This window comes from Rousettus aegyptiacus, unplaced genomic scaffold (genome assembly GCF_014176215.1).
Source record: "Rousettus aegyptiacus isolate mRouAeg1 unplaced genomic scaffold, mRouAeg1.p scaffold_m13_p_3, whole genome shotgun sequence".
In the NCBI taxonomy this organism is placed as follows: Eukaryota; Metazoa; Chordata; class Mammalia; order Chiroptera; family Pteropodidae; genus Rousettus; species Rousettus aegyptiacus.
The window spans coordinates 34,690,318-34,707,503 of record NW_023416306.1 but is presented as its reverse complement, the minus strand read 5'-3'; the positions used below and the strand labels follow the sequence as shown (position 1 = coordinate 34,707,503).

General features: G+C 35.5%; 1 protein-coding gene across 4 annotated transcripts in view; it reads right to left on the bottom strand.

The window, feature by feature from the left end:
- Positions 1 to 14,784: 14,784 nt before the first annotated feature.
- Positions 14,785 to 17,186, bottom strand: part of GKAP1 (G kinase anchoring protein 1) — a 64,104-nt gene continuing 61,702 nt past the window's right edge. For all 4 annotated transcript variants that reach the window (XM_016130389.2, XM_036239424.1, XM_016130387.2 and 1 more), the window contains one exon: positions 14,785 to 15,119. In XM_016130389.2, the coding sequence (XP_015985875.1) occupies positions 15,072 to 15,119 (48 nt within the window). In that variant the 3' untranslated portion in view covers positions 14,785 to 15,071. The remainder of the gene's footprint in view (positions 15,120 to 17,186) is intronic.

Below are 17,186 nucleotides of genomic sequence, written 5' to 3'. Positions count from 1 at the left end.
TCCGACTTTGTGGACCATATATTCTCTGTAAATTTTCTGTATTTCTGTATAGTTTATTGCTTTTTTGGTGTCGCTTATCACATTGTACCTTGTATTACACTTTATTGTGTGCTTATCTCCTTTATTAGACAGTCCTTGAACACAGGGATCAAGTATTAATCACAGTGCCCAAGCTAATTTCTTAGCATGAGAGCATTTGTTGTTGAACTGAGTTGTTGAACTGTCATGTTTTCACTAGAGAGGAAATATTCACTAGAGAGATAATATTTTATGCTGCTATACTTTGAAACCTAACTTGCTTTGCAAAAGATTCACAGGAAGGAAACGTTCACTCCCTACCTATGTAAAACTCCAACCCTAATGATTCTTTTCAGGGGACAAATTTATTCAACACACATGTATTTGGAATGTTTCCTGGCCTTAGGCAATTATCTTACGTGAAGAGTCTGCCATCATGTTGTGTAAAATAAGCAAATGAGCCATGGGGAAATTTTATCTGAGAGCAGTAGGTTAAAGTGCAAAATCTATCGTTTGAAGCTAATTATCTAGGAAGTCCAGAGAATAATGCTTATAGGAAAAAAATTCTTTAGGATATTGAGAGTTTTGTAGCACTTAAGGCAAACCTATTGAAATATTTTGCATAGGAAGCTGAGAGGTGTTTTTTAAAGTATAGACTTACAATCATTCCATTTCATCCAAATAAGTCTTATAATCTTGGTTTCCAAATGAGTTGAAAGGTGGAGACAAAATGACACCGTGTTGTAATTGAATTGTTCTATAATCTATCCAGAATTGGGAAAGGTCTGAGGTTTCCCCCTACTTACAAGCTAAGTTTCATGAATGCTGGCAGAAGACAAAACTCTTAGGTCAGAAACAAAGGACTTTGTTACAGCAATAGCAATAGCCAGAGTATCAGCATTTTCTTGCACCAGTTCCCCAACCCCTAACTTCCGCAGAATGATGCAAAAAGGGCCATGTGACATCTGCAGAAGCAGTGGGTTGCATTATAATAGAGGAACCCCAAGCATGAGGAACTCGGATCTTATAAACGGGCAGTAATCCTGTAGCCCCTTGCTCAGGAGAGAGATCTTCAAGGACTATTCACTATACTAATATCCTTGAAAACAATAGTTCAGAACAAAGGCAGTATATTAGTTTCCTACTGGTGCAGTAACAAATAACCACAAATTTAATGGCTTAAAACAACACATTTATTATCTTAAAATTCTGGAGGTCAGAAGTCCAAAATGTGTCTTAAAGGGCTAAAATCAAAAGCTGTGTTCCTTGTGGTGGGTCTGGGGGAGAATCTTCCTTGCTTTTTTCAGCATCTGGACACTGCCCACATTCCTTGGCTTGTGGCCAAATCACTTTAATTTATTTATAGCTTTTATTGTCAATATCTGACTCTTCTGCTTCCCTCTGTCCTTTATAAGGACCCTTGTGATGACATTGGGCCCTCCCAAATAATCCAGGATAATCTCATTATCTCAGGATCCTTAATCACATCTGCAGACTCCATTACACATATAAGGTGACAGATTCACAGGTCCTAAGGATTCGGATCTTTGGAGAGCCATTATTCTGCCCACCAGAGGTGGTTAGTGCCGTTAGTCACAAGATGTGCAGAATATGAGAGACCCATGAAGAATTCTCTCCTGATAATATCCACCCCTTATTTCTATACTTTGTTGTCTTCTGACAAACTTTTCCATGAGGACACCACTCTGTTGGTCATTCTGATTAATCTGGCCACCAGAGACTAGGAACCAGTACATCCAGTTTGTCTCATAGAGTATTTAATAAGGCTGCTATCAACAGTATTCTAAGTAGCAGGACGAGACCAACCTTTGGTATTAATAACCGTGTGCCGTAGGGGTCCAGACCCAGTCAGCTGAACAAATCCCTTAACCCATCAGGGTCTACTTTGGTTGCTTCCTAGGTATTGTTTTTGTATTGACTTTTCTCTTTGGCCCAAGGCATTAATCTAGATAGAGCAAGATGTTTTAGCAATTGCAAATACTTTGCAATAGCCTGCAAGGAGAAAATCTAGGGCAATTGTATCGATCATAACAACAGTGAGCAGTGAGTTGATGCTGACTTGAAATCCTTCCAGGACCAATGTGATGTCATTGATCTCTTCAGCTTCATTCAGGACAAATTTTGTTCCACCTCTTCTAATTAGATGGTTCTTGTTGTAGGAATAACAGCCTCCAGGTTGCATACAAATTGCAAGAAAGTTATTCCTCTGAGAAACTCCTCCAAGAAATCAAAGGCAGCCTCATTTTGTATAGTTCTCCCTGTTATCTGAGTGCTCTGTGACCTACCACGGGTGGTGTTTCCTTAAACACCTGAAGACATCTTATGACCATCCCTAAAGTGCAAGTCACTATTTTTTCAAGAGGAGACAAACGCCTAATAGCCACATGAGAAGTACAGTCCTTGGGGGCACACATGTTGCACCTGGAAAGCAAATGTTTATAATTTTTGGAGTTCCTCCAAATGTGATGTACATCAGTCAAAGGCGTAAGTTGACAGTGCCTCCATTGTGGCCTCGCAGCTGGTTGGTAGGGCTTAGGGTTCCTAGTTCAGTTTGAATAATTGATTCTAGTCTTTGTTTATGGAGGTTAGTCCAAACCGTCCTGTTTGTCCAGGCCACCTGCCAAGTGGCATTTATCCACACCATATAATGACCAGTGAAGACTACAGGAATGGGAGTGGGAAACATATCTGCAGGTGTTGAAAGATGTTTTGCATGGGAAGTGCAAGAGCTGGGACATGCCCTGCCATTTTCAACTGGCTTCTTATTAAACTTATGGAGAATGGCAAGCGACTGTGCTTAGGTACAGCAGACCCAGAAGTCAGTTGAATTTAGTGTTTGCTAGTTCAGGAGGAGCTCACCTGGGTGTTTTCCTTTGTGAGGAAAGGCCCAGGGATAGTTCTGGAAGATGGAAAACCACTGATGTCTCTCCCTCTCCCATGCCTCCCAAGGTCCATGTTCCTTCCCCTAGTGCTGACCTGTTTACCTTTTATCACCAAAAAACCCGTAGCTATAACTTCGCCTTTTTCCATTCGTCCCTGACTCACACCCACAACTTGTGTCCAGAAGGGTAAGGCACAAAAGTGATAAGGTAATTTTTCTAAAACTTATGGAGGCCCATTATGTCCCCTGTGTATATCCCCATAGGCCATTATAGGGGACTCAGGGAGTAAGGTATTCAACCATGTAGTCATTATCCTTACACAATAGGACCATGTCAGTCCAACAAGAGAATCCAAGTAGCTAAACCAGAATTAAGTTTAAATCTCTACTCCCTTTTGGCTGGCCTGCCACCGAGAGGTGTACCTACCAGGCCAAGCTATGATTATCATTAGGGGCAAAAAAAGTGCATCATGCTCAGGATAGAATTCTAGATTTTCAAGATTAAACAAACAAACGAAAACCAACCCTACTCTTTTTGTCCTTATCATTACCTAGGAAGTGGCCAAAAAGAGATGATCTCTTTCTGGGGCCAGCTACATTCAGTGACCAAAATACCTAGTATTAAAGTGTATGAACAAGTGAGGGATACATAGTACAAGAACTTTTTGAGTTGATTTTTGAGATGATTATGAATAGCAGAGAACACGAAAAATCCATTGTACCTTGGCCATTAGCCCATTGGTTAAGTGGCTTTTACAATAAAAAGTACACCATTGTCAGACCAGAAAGGCAAAAATATGACCCAGATTAGTTTTAAAGACCACCGTGATGTGGCTAGAGTCAGTTGATTGGACTAGACCAGTAACACCAAAGCTGAAAAGGTATCAACACCACTGAGACACCACCAATAGCCCTGAGAGAGGGTCAAAAGTCCAATATAATCAATATGCTAGAAGTGGGTAGGGGCCACACTCACACAGTGTGACCTAATCTCCTGTGAGACAGATGTGTCACCTTTTGTCAGGAGTCTACATCTGGCAATCAGTGATAGCCTTTGCATCAGAAGCATAGACTCCTGTTCTCTGGGCCCACTCTGTGGTGATGGGTTTGGACCATGTCTAGTACAATGACAGACACAATGGTGGCAATCAGGGCTGTGCAAAGCTCTTGTCAGCAACTTGACTCCAGTCAGTCTCATTGGAACAGCCCCTATCATGGACTTCTACATGAGACCCAAGTGGTTGGGTCAGCAGTTGTGATTTGTTTCCACACTTCACATTCCCAAAAAGGAGGTGTTTTAAATCGTTGAATTGGCATGGTGGGCGTCTTCCCCAGGTGAACCCTGCCCAAGTGCCCCACTAGCTGAATCCAGGTGCCAGCTTCCTCTGAAACTAGGGGAATGATGACTTGGGCTCATATACCCAGCAGAGCCATACAAGTTTGAGGTCCTCTCCACCCCAAAGTTGCCAACATACTTGCCAGACTCATACAACTTTGGTTCCCCTTGGTGGCAGGGAAACCTTGGCCTCTCTCCTACTCATCTTTCCCTTACAGTAGCTGAGGTTGGGGTTGAGGAAAAGGAAGTGATCAAGAGGCAGGAAAGGAGTGACTATGCCAGAAGTAAGGTGCAGTGACTTTGTTTTAAGCAGTGCAGTGGCTGACCGCTGCTTAACCGAACAAACTTCCCATGTTTTCAGTCCACTCAAAGCCCTACATTAGGTGGCAAAGTCATCAGTTGTTAACACTATTTCAGCCTTAGGAACTGTGGCAGTCATGATCATGTTCTCCACCTGTGGCTGGAGTTTGTGTCCTTTGGCTGATGACCGTTTTTGAGGAGTCCACCTTAATCAGGGGCATTTGCTGCCCCATTATCAAAATAACATCTCTTAAATTCATTGTAAATGCTTTGAGGAGTGTTCCATGATGAAGGGCTGATTGCCAGAAGTTATCTAGATTGCTTTGGGCCTGTTTTCCTATCTTCAGTGGGTTACCTCATCAGCACTGTAAATCCAGCCTGAGGCAGTAAGAGCCTTAACACCAAATGCTGCATTTATGGTTCCCATAGGAATTAGTCTGCCTCAGGAAAATCTAAGAGGGCCATAGCTCCTTATATCAGTTTGAATGCACTGTGGAAAAACAAAACAAAAACTACTAACAAAATTCTGAGACCTTTTGCTGTCATCCCTGGATGGATGTAAGATTAGCATGATAGACTGAGAGGAGGACTGAAGGACAGCCTAGCTGTTGTCATTCTTAACAATCCTTATATGCCTATCCCATTATCTCCCAAGCCAACCAGCCAATGTTATAAAAATGTGCCTAGTTTCTACCCATACAGTTGGGAATTTCCGTTTCATTTTCAATGTAATGCATGTTTCTGTCACTGGTGTCTGACAGAGGGCAAAACTTAGTACTAGTTCTTACAGTGGCATGAATCTGAGGCTGATCTAATATCAGCCTCTACTTGCCCTACTTACAAACTGAGAAGTTAACCTGCCACAATTTCTACACAAGTTCCTAGATCAAGGATAAAGGACTCTTATTACATCAACAGAACCAAGCAAATTATCAACACTGTCATGCACCATTTCTCCAAGGCCTAGTTCTCAAAGAGCAACTCAAAGAGAATGAGTACACGTACTGAGTTGTGTTACGAGAGGAATTCTGAGCTTAGAGAACCCAAATCTTTCATAATAGGCAGTAAACCTGCCTGTCCTTTGCGAAGAAGGGAACATTATCTTCCAGTTCTGTACACATACCTGCCCTTTGCTCCATAAGGAGACACTGTCTTCCAAGACTGTTCATTATACTAACATTATTGAAAAGACAGCCCTGAACAAAAGCAGTCAATGTCTCTTCTCACAAGATGTGCAGAAATGCAATGGACCGATGGAGAATTGTTTTCCAACATAGTCTCCTAACAAGTTATAATTGTCTGACACTCTTAGCACTGAAAAGTTCTTGATACTCTGCTTACTTCTGTTTATTCTAGTCCTCCCCATCCTTCAAGACATATCTGAGAAGAGACTATAAAACAGAGGTCAGAAACTTTTCTGTAAAGGGCCAGGGAAAAAAGATTTTAAGTTTGCTTGCCATGGAATCTCCATTGCAACTACTCTGCTCTTTTAGCACGAAGCAGATAGACAACATGTAAATGAATCAGTGTGAAAATAAATGATACAATAAAATTTTATTTATGGACATTGAAATTTGAAATTCTTATAATCTTTAATGTGTCATGAATATTATTCCTCTTTTGATATTTTAAACCATTAAAAATGTGAAATAGGAAGGCTGTTGAAAACAGGCAGCAGGCCAGATTTCACCCATGCTGCTTTAATGAGTAAGATTTTCATAAACTAGCATGAATTCAATTGAGAGATGGCAACACTTTTTATCTCTTTCTTATAAAGTGCCTGTTCCCCCAGTTGGGGGAAATTTAATTATGGAAAAGTAAAATCACTTAAGTACCTAGGTTTACAAAAACGCCAATTATAGAATGTGATGGTTAAATTTATGAGTCAACTTGATTGATACACGTAGTGCTCTGTTTAAACTTTATTTCTGGGTGTGTCTGTATGAGGGTTTTCTGGATGAGATTAACAATCTAATTGGTGGACTCAATAAAGCAGATGGCCCTCCTAATGTGGGTGGGCCTCATCCAACCCTTTGATAGTTCAAACAGAACAAAAAGGCAGGAAGGTTGAATTCTGTCTGATGGATTGACTGAGCTGGGCCTTCAGTCTTCTGCCCTCTTTGACCAGGACTTAAACCACCGGCCCTCTGCTTCTTAGAACTGCACAACTGGCGTCCTGGTTTTCCAGATGGCAGACAGCAGGTCATGATACTTCTCAGCCTCTGTAACTGCATGAGCCAATTCCTTATTTTATATATATTTCATGCATATGTATATTTCCTATTGGTTCTGTTTCTCTGAAGAATAGACTTGCCAATGTATTAGTATGATTCGCTTGAAAATGTATTATCAATATATGCGATCTTACTAATATTCTTCAACTAAATTTAGGTGAAAATTCAAGTTGTTTACAAGATAGAATCCTAGTTTTCTTAGAAGATTACTCAATTTCAATTGTGCATAACCAAGGTATAATCCCTGAAAAGTATGGCTGTTAATATACACATTGGCAGGTGGTGTCATAGCCTGAGTGAGGAAAGGAGGGAGTTTATGTGTGGAATTGGTAACCTAAATGTAGAAAGTAAAATTTAATAGCTTTTAGAAGCTAGAAAAAGATTTTTTAAATAAAACACAAAAAGCACACATCATAAAGAAAATATTTAGTTAATTATATTAAAATAAAAAACTTCTGTACATCAAAACAAAATTAAAAGGTAAGCTATATGCTGAAAAATAAATGTGGGAAACAACCAACAAAAAATTAGTATCCAGAATATATTTTAAAATACCTGTATATAAATTTTTTAAAAAAGAAAAAATGGGAATTTCACTCAAATGGAAACACCTACGAAATGCTCGGCCTCATTAGTTTATATGGACAATACAAATGTAAAGAAGTTATCAATTTATACCCATTATACTTTCAAAAATAAATCTGACAAAGCAAGTGTTATTGAGGATATAAAGAAAGGGGAACTTCCATATACTACTCTTGGGAGTATAAATTGATACAGCCACTTCGGAAAATAACTTGGCAGTATCTAGCAAAGTTGATGATGTACATAGCCTACAATCCAACAGTTCCACTGGATAATATAAATATGACTTTAGAAAACTTCCCTATACATTCACGAAGAGACATATACAAGAATATTCTGCACTGCTTATAATAGTTAAAATGGGAAATAGCATATTCTCTTATATTATTCATACAGTAGAATACTATAGATCAGGTAAAATGAGTAAACCAGATATATGTATCAACAAAAATCTCAAAAACATTGAGCAATAAATGCAATTTGCATATCCCTATTTATAGTACTGTGTATCATGCATATTTTATAACATTCAAAACAATATATTAAAGTATAAAAACATGCATAGGAATAACAAAAACATCAGGATAGTAATCACTCCTGGGAGAGAGGGAAAGGAATGAGATTTGGGAAGGATACATGGGGCATGTACTTCAGTTTTATCCACATCCTTTTATTCCTTAAGCACATTTAGATACATAAATGTATCTCTAATCTTTTGTACCTCTGAAATATCGCATTTAGAGTGATTCTTCTTAAACCTTTTAAAATGAAGTCGTTTCTCCTTCTTGAAAGAGTCCTACTAAAGTCACTAAGTGGGTTAGAGTGTGTAGAGATGAAAATATTAGAGGGCATAGTGGTAGGCACTATATATAGTCCAGATCTGGGTGTCAGGGCCTGAACAGGGTGAGGAGGGCATTCCCAAAGGGCAAGCAGTGGCAGCACCAATGGGAGATTAGTTATAAATGGGGAAATTGATCACATAAATTCAGCCAACTCTCATTGTTGATTCTGTGAAAAAAAATAATAATAAATGGATAGACTTTAAAATGGAATTGGAGCTGCCATCCAGAACAAGTCTTGCATGTCTTACACCTCAAATCCTTGTAAGGTTAAAAGAGGGCAAAAAACCTTTGGACTGGGTCTAAAACAACATTGCATCTCAAATAACTATTTGCAAAGATAACAAGCAAGCAGAAATTGACTACCAGACTGATGACCATTGGACTGAAAATTTAAAACTTTAGAATTAGCATCACTATGTTGGCTTATGTACACCAATAGAAATGCCTTCCTTTTACTGATGCAATTGTTCCCCTTCCCTTTCTCATACAGCCCCTTGTCTGTCTCCTAATCTAACATTATTTGGGCAGAAGTGCTTCCCAAATAGCTATTCTTTTTTGATATCAAATGCTTGTTGCCTGTCTTTTTTAGATTAACAATTCCATATTTACAAACTTGCCTGCTGGTTAAAACTCATTTGTAAACACAAAATCAATACTTGTAATGCTTTTGCAATCATTTGTAGATATGTGCAAAGTCACTTCATGCACACAGTCCCAGCTGAGGTCAGACAAGGTGACGCCCTGCATTCTTGTTTCAGCTTTCATACTGTGTCCTTTTCATAGTCTAGTTAGAGCCACATTTTTAACATTTTCATGCTTGTGTTGATGACTTTGCTATTAAAAATGGCCCTCAAGCATAGTGCTAGAGTGCTGTCTAGTGTTCCTTAGGACTTGAAGGCTGTAATGTACCTTACAGAAAAGCTGATAAACTGGGGCGAAAATGTGGGTGTTCCTTTGTAGCATTTATCTATTGCCAGTTTCCATGGTGTAAATAGTCCCACCATGGCCAATATCAAGTTATCGACGTGATATAATTGATTCCAGAGCTGGGAAGAGATGTTCACAATCAACTCTTGGGAGCCAGTAAGAGTCATGACCAACACATCACTGTGATCTTAAGTCATAGAATACTATCCAACATGTAATATTCCCAGTTTTAGCCATTTGTTTTTTTAAGTGTGTTTTTAAAGCTTACATGTTGTTGAAACACTCTGGTAATATTTTTAAAATCACAAAAATGCAAAATGGGCATTTAGAATCTTTCAAAGCAGAGAGCAGGGGGTGAGAAAAGAGAGGGGAATGGAGAGAGGCAGAGGGAGGAGGAGGAGGAGGAGAAAGCCTAGTTTCTTTATAGAATTTAAAGTTATTTTATTTTCAGGGACTAGGATCTAGGATCCCTTTCATTTTCTAATAAGTGTGGAACCACCTTGCAGAAATATTAAAATGAGAGATATCTCCCAACGGCTGCTTTTTCTAATAAATTTTGATATATAATACACAGTTCATATCAAAGTACAATATTTGTGTAAATTTTTAAACATATAATTACACCCAAGATCAAGAAATAGAACATTCCTAGCACCCGACAGAAGACACAGCATGTGTCTCTATCATAATCCTCCTCTATTCACTAGAGATAAACAATGACTTTCATAATAAACTTGTGTTTTTATCACCTATGTCAATACGCAATTTTGCCTACTTTAAAATTTAGTTTTTTGTCTTCCTTCTTTCGCTTAGTACTGTGTCTGCGAGATCCATCTGACATGTTGTTCTGTGTAAGTGGGGCTTGTTAACCTACTTCAGATGAACTTTTCCCATTTTTTTTTTCCTATTACAAACAATGCTTTTGTGAATATTCTGACACTCATAAAACAAAGTTCTCCAGGGTGTATACACTTATGGGTAGAATTGCTAGATTATACGGTCCATGAGTCTTCAGCTTTATGAGATAATGCCAAAATATTTCCAAAATGGTAGTAACAATTTACACCCCTATCAGCTCTATATTAGAATTTCAATTAACCCAAATTTTCACCAACCCTTAGTACTATAAGACTTTTACATTTTTGCCTTGTGAGGAAAGGTATAAATGACTTCTCACTGTGGTTTGAATTTAAATGAGTGGACATATTTTTATATTTTTATTGACCACTTGGATTTCATTTCAGTATGAAGAGCCTGATATTCATTTGCCCATTTTCTAAAATTTGGTTTTAACAAATTTAAAGATATCAATTTATACCCATTATACTGACAAAAATAAATCTGATGAAGCCAAGTGTTATTAAGGATAAAAAGAAAATGGAACTTTCATACACAGCCATTGAGTATAGTTTTCAAATCTTTCTTCCCCTTCAATTTTAGGAATGAGGTTTCTTCAGAATGAGTTAATTTTATTCACAATGCTGCATTTGAAGCAGTTCTAGTTCAAATAAAACTCTTTTAAAATAGTTGGTATAGCTACAATTAAGATGATTATCTTTTACTTTTCAGCAATTTGATTATGATGTGTCTTGAAATGATTTTGTTTTGTTTTGGTATGTGCTTAACCTTGGAGTTTCATGAAATTATTGAATCTGTAGCTTTATAGTTTTCATCAAATTTAAAACATTTTCAGGGATTATTTCAAATTTCTTTTGGTCCTCATCTTTTCACCCTTCTGGAAATCAATTTACATATATGTTAAACTGATACCACCCCACAGATTACCAAGGCTTTGTTTTGTTCAGTCTTTTTTCTTTCTATGCTTCACTTTGGATAGTTTCTATCCCTCTGGCTTCGATTATAATATTTTCCTCGACTGTATCTCATTTGCATGAACCCTAAATAATCAAAAATTGTTTTTAGATACTAAACTTTTCATCTATGAAACCTCTATTTGGTTGTTTTGTTTTCAATTTCTCTCATGTTCACGTTTTCCTTTGAATAAACATAGTTATAGTTGTTTAACATCCTTATTGCTAGTTTCATCATTTTTGCCATTCTTAGTCTATTTCTATTGGCTGGTTTTCCTTTTTAATTACAGGTAACCTATTTCTGCTAAGCATGGCTAGTAATTTATTAAATGTTGGATATTGTTAAGGTTGATTAGTTCAGAGTAGTTTTGAATTCCAACTATTAGAAGTGAGGAGAAGTCTTTTTTCTAGTTTTTTGGCCAAGTATATATTTCTAATTCAACAGACTGACAGATTTGCAGGACATTTAAAAGAAATGACAGATGATATCTAGCTTTGTTCTTCTTGCTTTAGGATGTTGATGTTGCTTGAAAATTAGTATGATTACTCCTGCACTTGAATTTCATTTTTGCTGTTTTGATCTACATCAGCCACACCTATTTTCAGTTGCTTTCACTGTTGCAAATTTAGTACCTGATGTTTTCTCAGATAAACCTTGGTGACATTAATAAAGTGCTTCATTTTCAGGTAATAAATATCACTTTAAAAAAGTCAAACTGGAGCTACCTAACATTTTTTTCACAAAGTAAAAGAGGTCTGTTGCTAAAATCAAACAAACAAACAAAAAAACGTTGGCAGTTATTAGAAGAAAGTATTTGTAGTAACTTACTTCTGAAATATTTTCTTTAGTTTTGAAATATTTCTTCCACTTGAATTTTAGGAATGCATTTTCTTCTGAATGAGTTCATTTTATTCACAATGCCCTATTTGAAAGCAGTTCTGGTTCAAATGAAACTCCTTTAAAATAGGTTTCCACATAAAATTCCTTACATATAGATGTTATAATGAACAATACTATCTGGGTTATTCACTTCATCCAAAGATGAGTTATGTGGAGTTGATGACTTGTAGACAGTTGATAATTTTCATAACTTACTCTTAAATTTTGAAGTGCTTTTCCTTAGTAATGGTACTTTCCAATTATTTGGTATTAGTATATTTTAGACAGTCACTGTTTAAATACAAATGTACATTTTAGTTTCAAGAGTTCTGCAAATAACATTTACCTTTAGACTTTAAAAAGATATTTAGAGATCTAAGAAAACTTTTATTTTACGAATAAAGAAATCAAGGTATTTTACAGGTGAAATTGAAATCCTGTGAACTTAATAATACCTGAGAAGTGTTCTGAAAGCTGTCAACAGAAATGACTAATATGTATGTCAGAAAAAGCAATGGAAATACAATAATTATCAAAATTTAACATGCATAAGCATCTCCTGAGGGAGTTTAAAAATTTTATATAACCAGGCCCACCTCCAGAAACACTGATTCACCATGGCTGGAGTGAAGACTGAAATTATATTTTTTACAAGTACCACCAGGTAAGTCTAATGCAGATGGTCTGCAAACCAGTCTGAAGAAAAGGTGGACTGGAACTGCATTCAGAATTCTAGTACCTGGATCCATTATTTAGTCACTGGGTGACCTTGTGTATGTCACTGCCTATACTTTAGGAACTAATTTAAAAAAGTTATTTTTTCTATAAGTAACATCTGACTTTCCTGGACAAATATACTCTCTTCTTACTTCCATTAAATTGTTATGAAATACACTGCATTCTGTTTTGAATTTTACTTATGTGTTCTGCTTTTTTATTCCTATTAGACCGAAAATAATTTGTGGTAGGAATTCCATCTTACCTAATTTTTTTCACAAGCTGTTTTTCATTTGATAATCAAGTTAATTCTGTTCAATCATTTACTGAATGTTTATTATGAGCTGAGGTCATACAATTATTAAGTAACAGAACTGGGACTTGAAAATAGCTCTAATTCATCTGGCTTTACTAACACACTATAGAAGATGTCAAAAATATTTTCCAAATTTAATTAACTGCCTATACTGCCATAATCACATTTTAAGTAAGATATTATAGTTTAAGTAATTAAAATAAATTGTCTAAGATACCCCCTTTAATATAGTCTTTTCTCTGTACTCTAATAGCACTTTGAATATATCAATTATTACTTATTAGAATAATTTATAATTATCTTTCTACATTTGTTTTCTTCCAATTGACTGTGGATAAATTTGAATCTCTATTACAGATACCAGACAATAAGCGATCAATAATTTTATTGAATGTTCAGTAAACTGAAAAGAATCTAACAATATATTTTAAAAGACAATGCCTAAGAAATCAATTTAAAAGGCTGAAGGAAATTACCAATTGATCACTGAGTGTCTTTTCGATCTCTTACTAGATGAAGCTTTCCCTGTTGAAACTGAAATACTGGCATACAGTGACAGATTAAGACAGGGGAGTAGATACACCAATCAAGGAAAAAGAATTCAGGGGGTAAAAGAGCTATGAATACAGTACTCTAGAGAATACACAAAATATAATTTTTGTGCCCAAGTGATGTTAAACCAATATACACCAGTAGAAAATGGCATATCTATTGAATGCCTACGATGTGCCAGGCACCATGCTAGATGCTAACGTACCAAATGTATAATATGCAGGCAGATAATGAAAGCAGATAATATAGTATGCTTTTTTTTTATTATTGGCATCAACTAGGATCTATATGTGGCATTAAATATGCAGATGGAAAAAAGGATGAAAAAAAGGACAAAGGAGGAGAAAAGTGAGCAGCAGTAATTCAGTTTATTAACTATTTAGGTATGTAGTTCAACTATAATTCAAACTATTCTGATTCAAGTTCTCTCTAGCTTGTTCATATAAGAGAGCATTAGAAATTGATTTCGTTCATCACTGGGTTGAAAAATATGTTATTACGGAAATATTACTATATATATTTAGCGAATTAGGCTCTCATGGTCCCTATTCTTAATAAAAGAGAAAAACTATCTCAAAAAGCTTTACCACTCAATTAAATAATTCTTTAGTATCACCTCTGTGCCACACACAGAACTAAGCACTGAGAATACAGGGAATAAAAAGTCAGTTCTTTGCAAAGTTCATGTAACCTTATAGAAGAAGCCAGATATACGCACAATGATGACATTACGTATTTTTTCTTCAAAGACTGTCATGAAGTGGAATCTTTCATATAGTGTTGGTTTTGGAAGACAAGACCAGTATTTATGTGTTCATCTTTGTTATAAAACCAAAAAAATCCTTGGTATTTTAATGAATCATATTTGTATTTCACTGACTACACTAAAAAAAAAAAAAAAATTCTAGTAATTGATTATACCAATGAAAAAGCTCTCATTTCTCCTCCACATCTACACTTTCTATTCTCAGTGTGTCCCATTTCCATACTTAAACTAGACTGTTTTTTAAACAAATATTTCAGCCCAGATTTTGTTCTTTCTGCCTAAAATCCCTTTCAACAAATTTACAGAAAAGGTTATCTACACTCCAAAGACTATCTCATACAAGTTTCCAATGTAATGTCACACCCTAATCTGCATGGTAATTACTTCTGTTGTCTTTAGCCAACCTCACCTATTTCTCCTGAGCATAAGATCCTTGAGTATATCAATCATTTTTCACTCATCTTGTAAGTCCTGTAGGGTTTTGCATGCAGAAAGTGCTGAGTAAATAATGTGAACTTAAAAGATCTAATTAATTGTTTGTGCTATATGCAAAAATAATACTTTCACGTTGTTTCTGAAATTTAAAAAATCAAACATATTAATGGAAGAGTAAATTAATTTTATTGACTGATGAAAAACTAAAGCAGTAAGAAGTATGGATAGTAAACAATAATCATTGAGTTCTGTTGGAATTCTATTTTTCTTTTCATTTTAAGCCAAAAGGAAAAAAAAAAAAAAAACTATAGACCGTTAGTGAGCTAATTGTTTTAAGCATTTCTTCAACAAAAAACTGCATAGTTTAGCAGTTGCACAGCATTAAATATATACATTTTTGGAAAACCCTGAAAGTTTTAATTTTTGTGTTGACCTCAAAGGCTAATGGAATCACCTACACTGGTCGTATTCAGAGTTTCTTTTCCCTTTTCTGCCACCCTGTAAAGAAAAATAGGGCAAATTATTTAGGAAATAACATTTTGTGGGCATTTTCACTTAAAAAATACATGAAACCAAAGGCATTTTGAGATTTGAGAAGGAAGCAATTTATTTTTTGAGTCTGTTGCAAATTTGTGCATACTACTAAATTATTGTTACATGGTTATTTTTATGAATGGTTAAGGTAGGTTGTTACTTCTATTTGAATTAGTCTAGACTTTGATCACCAGTATCTTATTTTTTAGAGCTCATTCAGACTATTCCAGATTGTTTTTAAAATAAAACTTTTGATCATTACTAAAACAATTTATTCCATATGATCAGCAAATGTGGTAATTCAGTTCATTACCCTTTTGGGTAATTCAATTCATATTAGACAACATTAGAAATATGATTCTTTTCATCACTGCATTGAAATGTCGGTTATACTTTTCATATTGCTCAGTGACAAATATACATCTGTATTTAATGTGCCTGATTGAAACTCCATTTATAGTTTCTGACTTCAGCCAAGGAAAGAGAAAGGCAGCATAAAAGACAAGAAGTATTTTACACTAATTACTTTTAGCAGAACATTTTCTTCCTTGTTCTAATTTCAAAGTAAATACTTACTGTAGAAATATGGAAAGTACAAAGGTACAAAGAAGAAAATTAAAATCACCCGTAACTACTCTACCCTCCATTTTAACCATAAATAATGGTTTGATGTATTTGCCTTACAATAAATTTATAGTTTTCCTCCATCTTTATAAACTATATGACAATGGTACCCAAATTAGTTGATCATTAGAATCACCTGAGTAGTAATATTTTTAAAATGCTGATGTCTAGACTATGTCCTAAACCTATTTATTTAAGATTACCAGGTGTGGGCTGAACTATCTGTAATTCAAAAAGTTCTCAAGTTATTCTGACGATCAGCCAAGTTTGGGAACTTTGGAAACTTTTCCTTGGAAAGTGGTTTTCTTAAATGGTGGTTTTACCAGGGCACATGAAACCCAGGTCCATTTAATAATGTTGGTAGCTTCTCTTAGTTTCTTTCATCCTTTTTCTGCCTATTACTTCCTTCTTGGTAACCAAAAATATTTCCATATCAACCTTCTTTTTTTAAAAGTCAACTATAAGAACACTGTTATTTATTCCTAACCAAATAAATTTTGCAAAAATTCAGAGAAAATAAGTAGGAAGAGATTATGTGGGATGTATAATGACATGTATTAAACACAATATTTCCCGATAGCAGGAAAACAAAAATAAATTTACAAAAAATTTTCTTCAAGTAGATACCCATTACACATAGGTACCAATGTTATACAGCTTAAAACACTTACCTTGCTCCTCAACAAGATTAAAAAAAAAAACTTCAAGGATCCTTTTCAAAGCCTCCTAGGCAAATTCTCCTTCCTCGACTGATGAGATAGCAAAGCTGAGGCTAAACAACTTTTATGTTCTCTAGGCCACCAGTGGCTTTCAAACTTTTTTGACTGTGACTCCACATTAATTAACATATTTTATATCATGACTTAGACACACATATATACAAATATATATGTGTGTGTACACACATATTGAAACAAAGCACTGATATTTACTACTGTTTCATCCAGAAAAAAAAAATGCTGAATGCCAGCTTGCAAATGCAGAAAAAAATGACAGAATTAGAAAAATCACTATTTTGCAACCACCAAAACAGTAACTGCTACAAATAGCATCAATGGATGCTAAACTGTTAGGTGAAAAGGATATTAATACAAGCTCAAAATATCACTCCACATATATATTAATTACAAAGGGGTAAATATACCTTAACAATAAAGACATTTAGGAGATATTGCCTGTACCCAAGTGGTTAAACTTATATAACTAGACAAATGTCATTATGTACCTTCCCTTGACATGATTCAATGGCATGTACACCACATCATCAATGTAATACCAAGGATTTTTCTGAAATACTTTAGTTATTGCTGTATATATGAATATCTAAAATAATCTTATCTTCTAAAATGTAAATTATATGACCAATAAAATTATTAATATTTTTGGCGAATAAATTTTGGCCTAAGA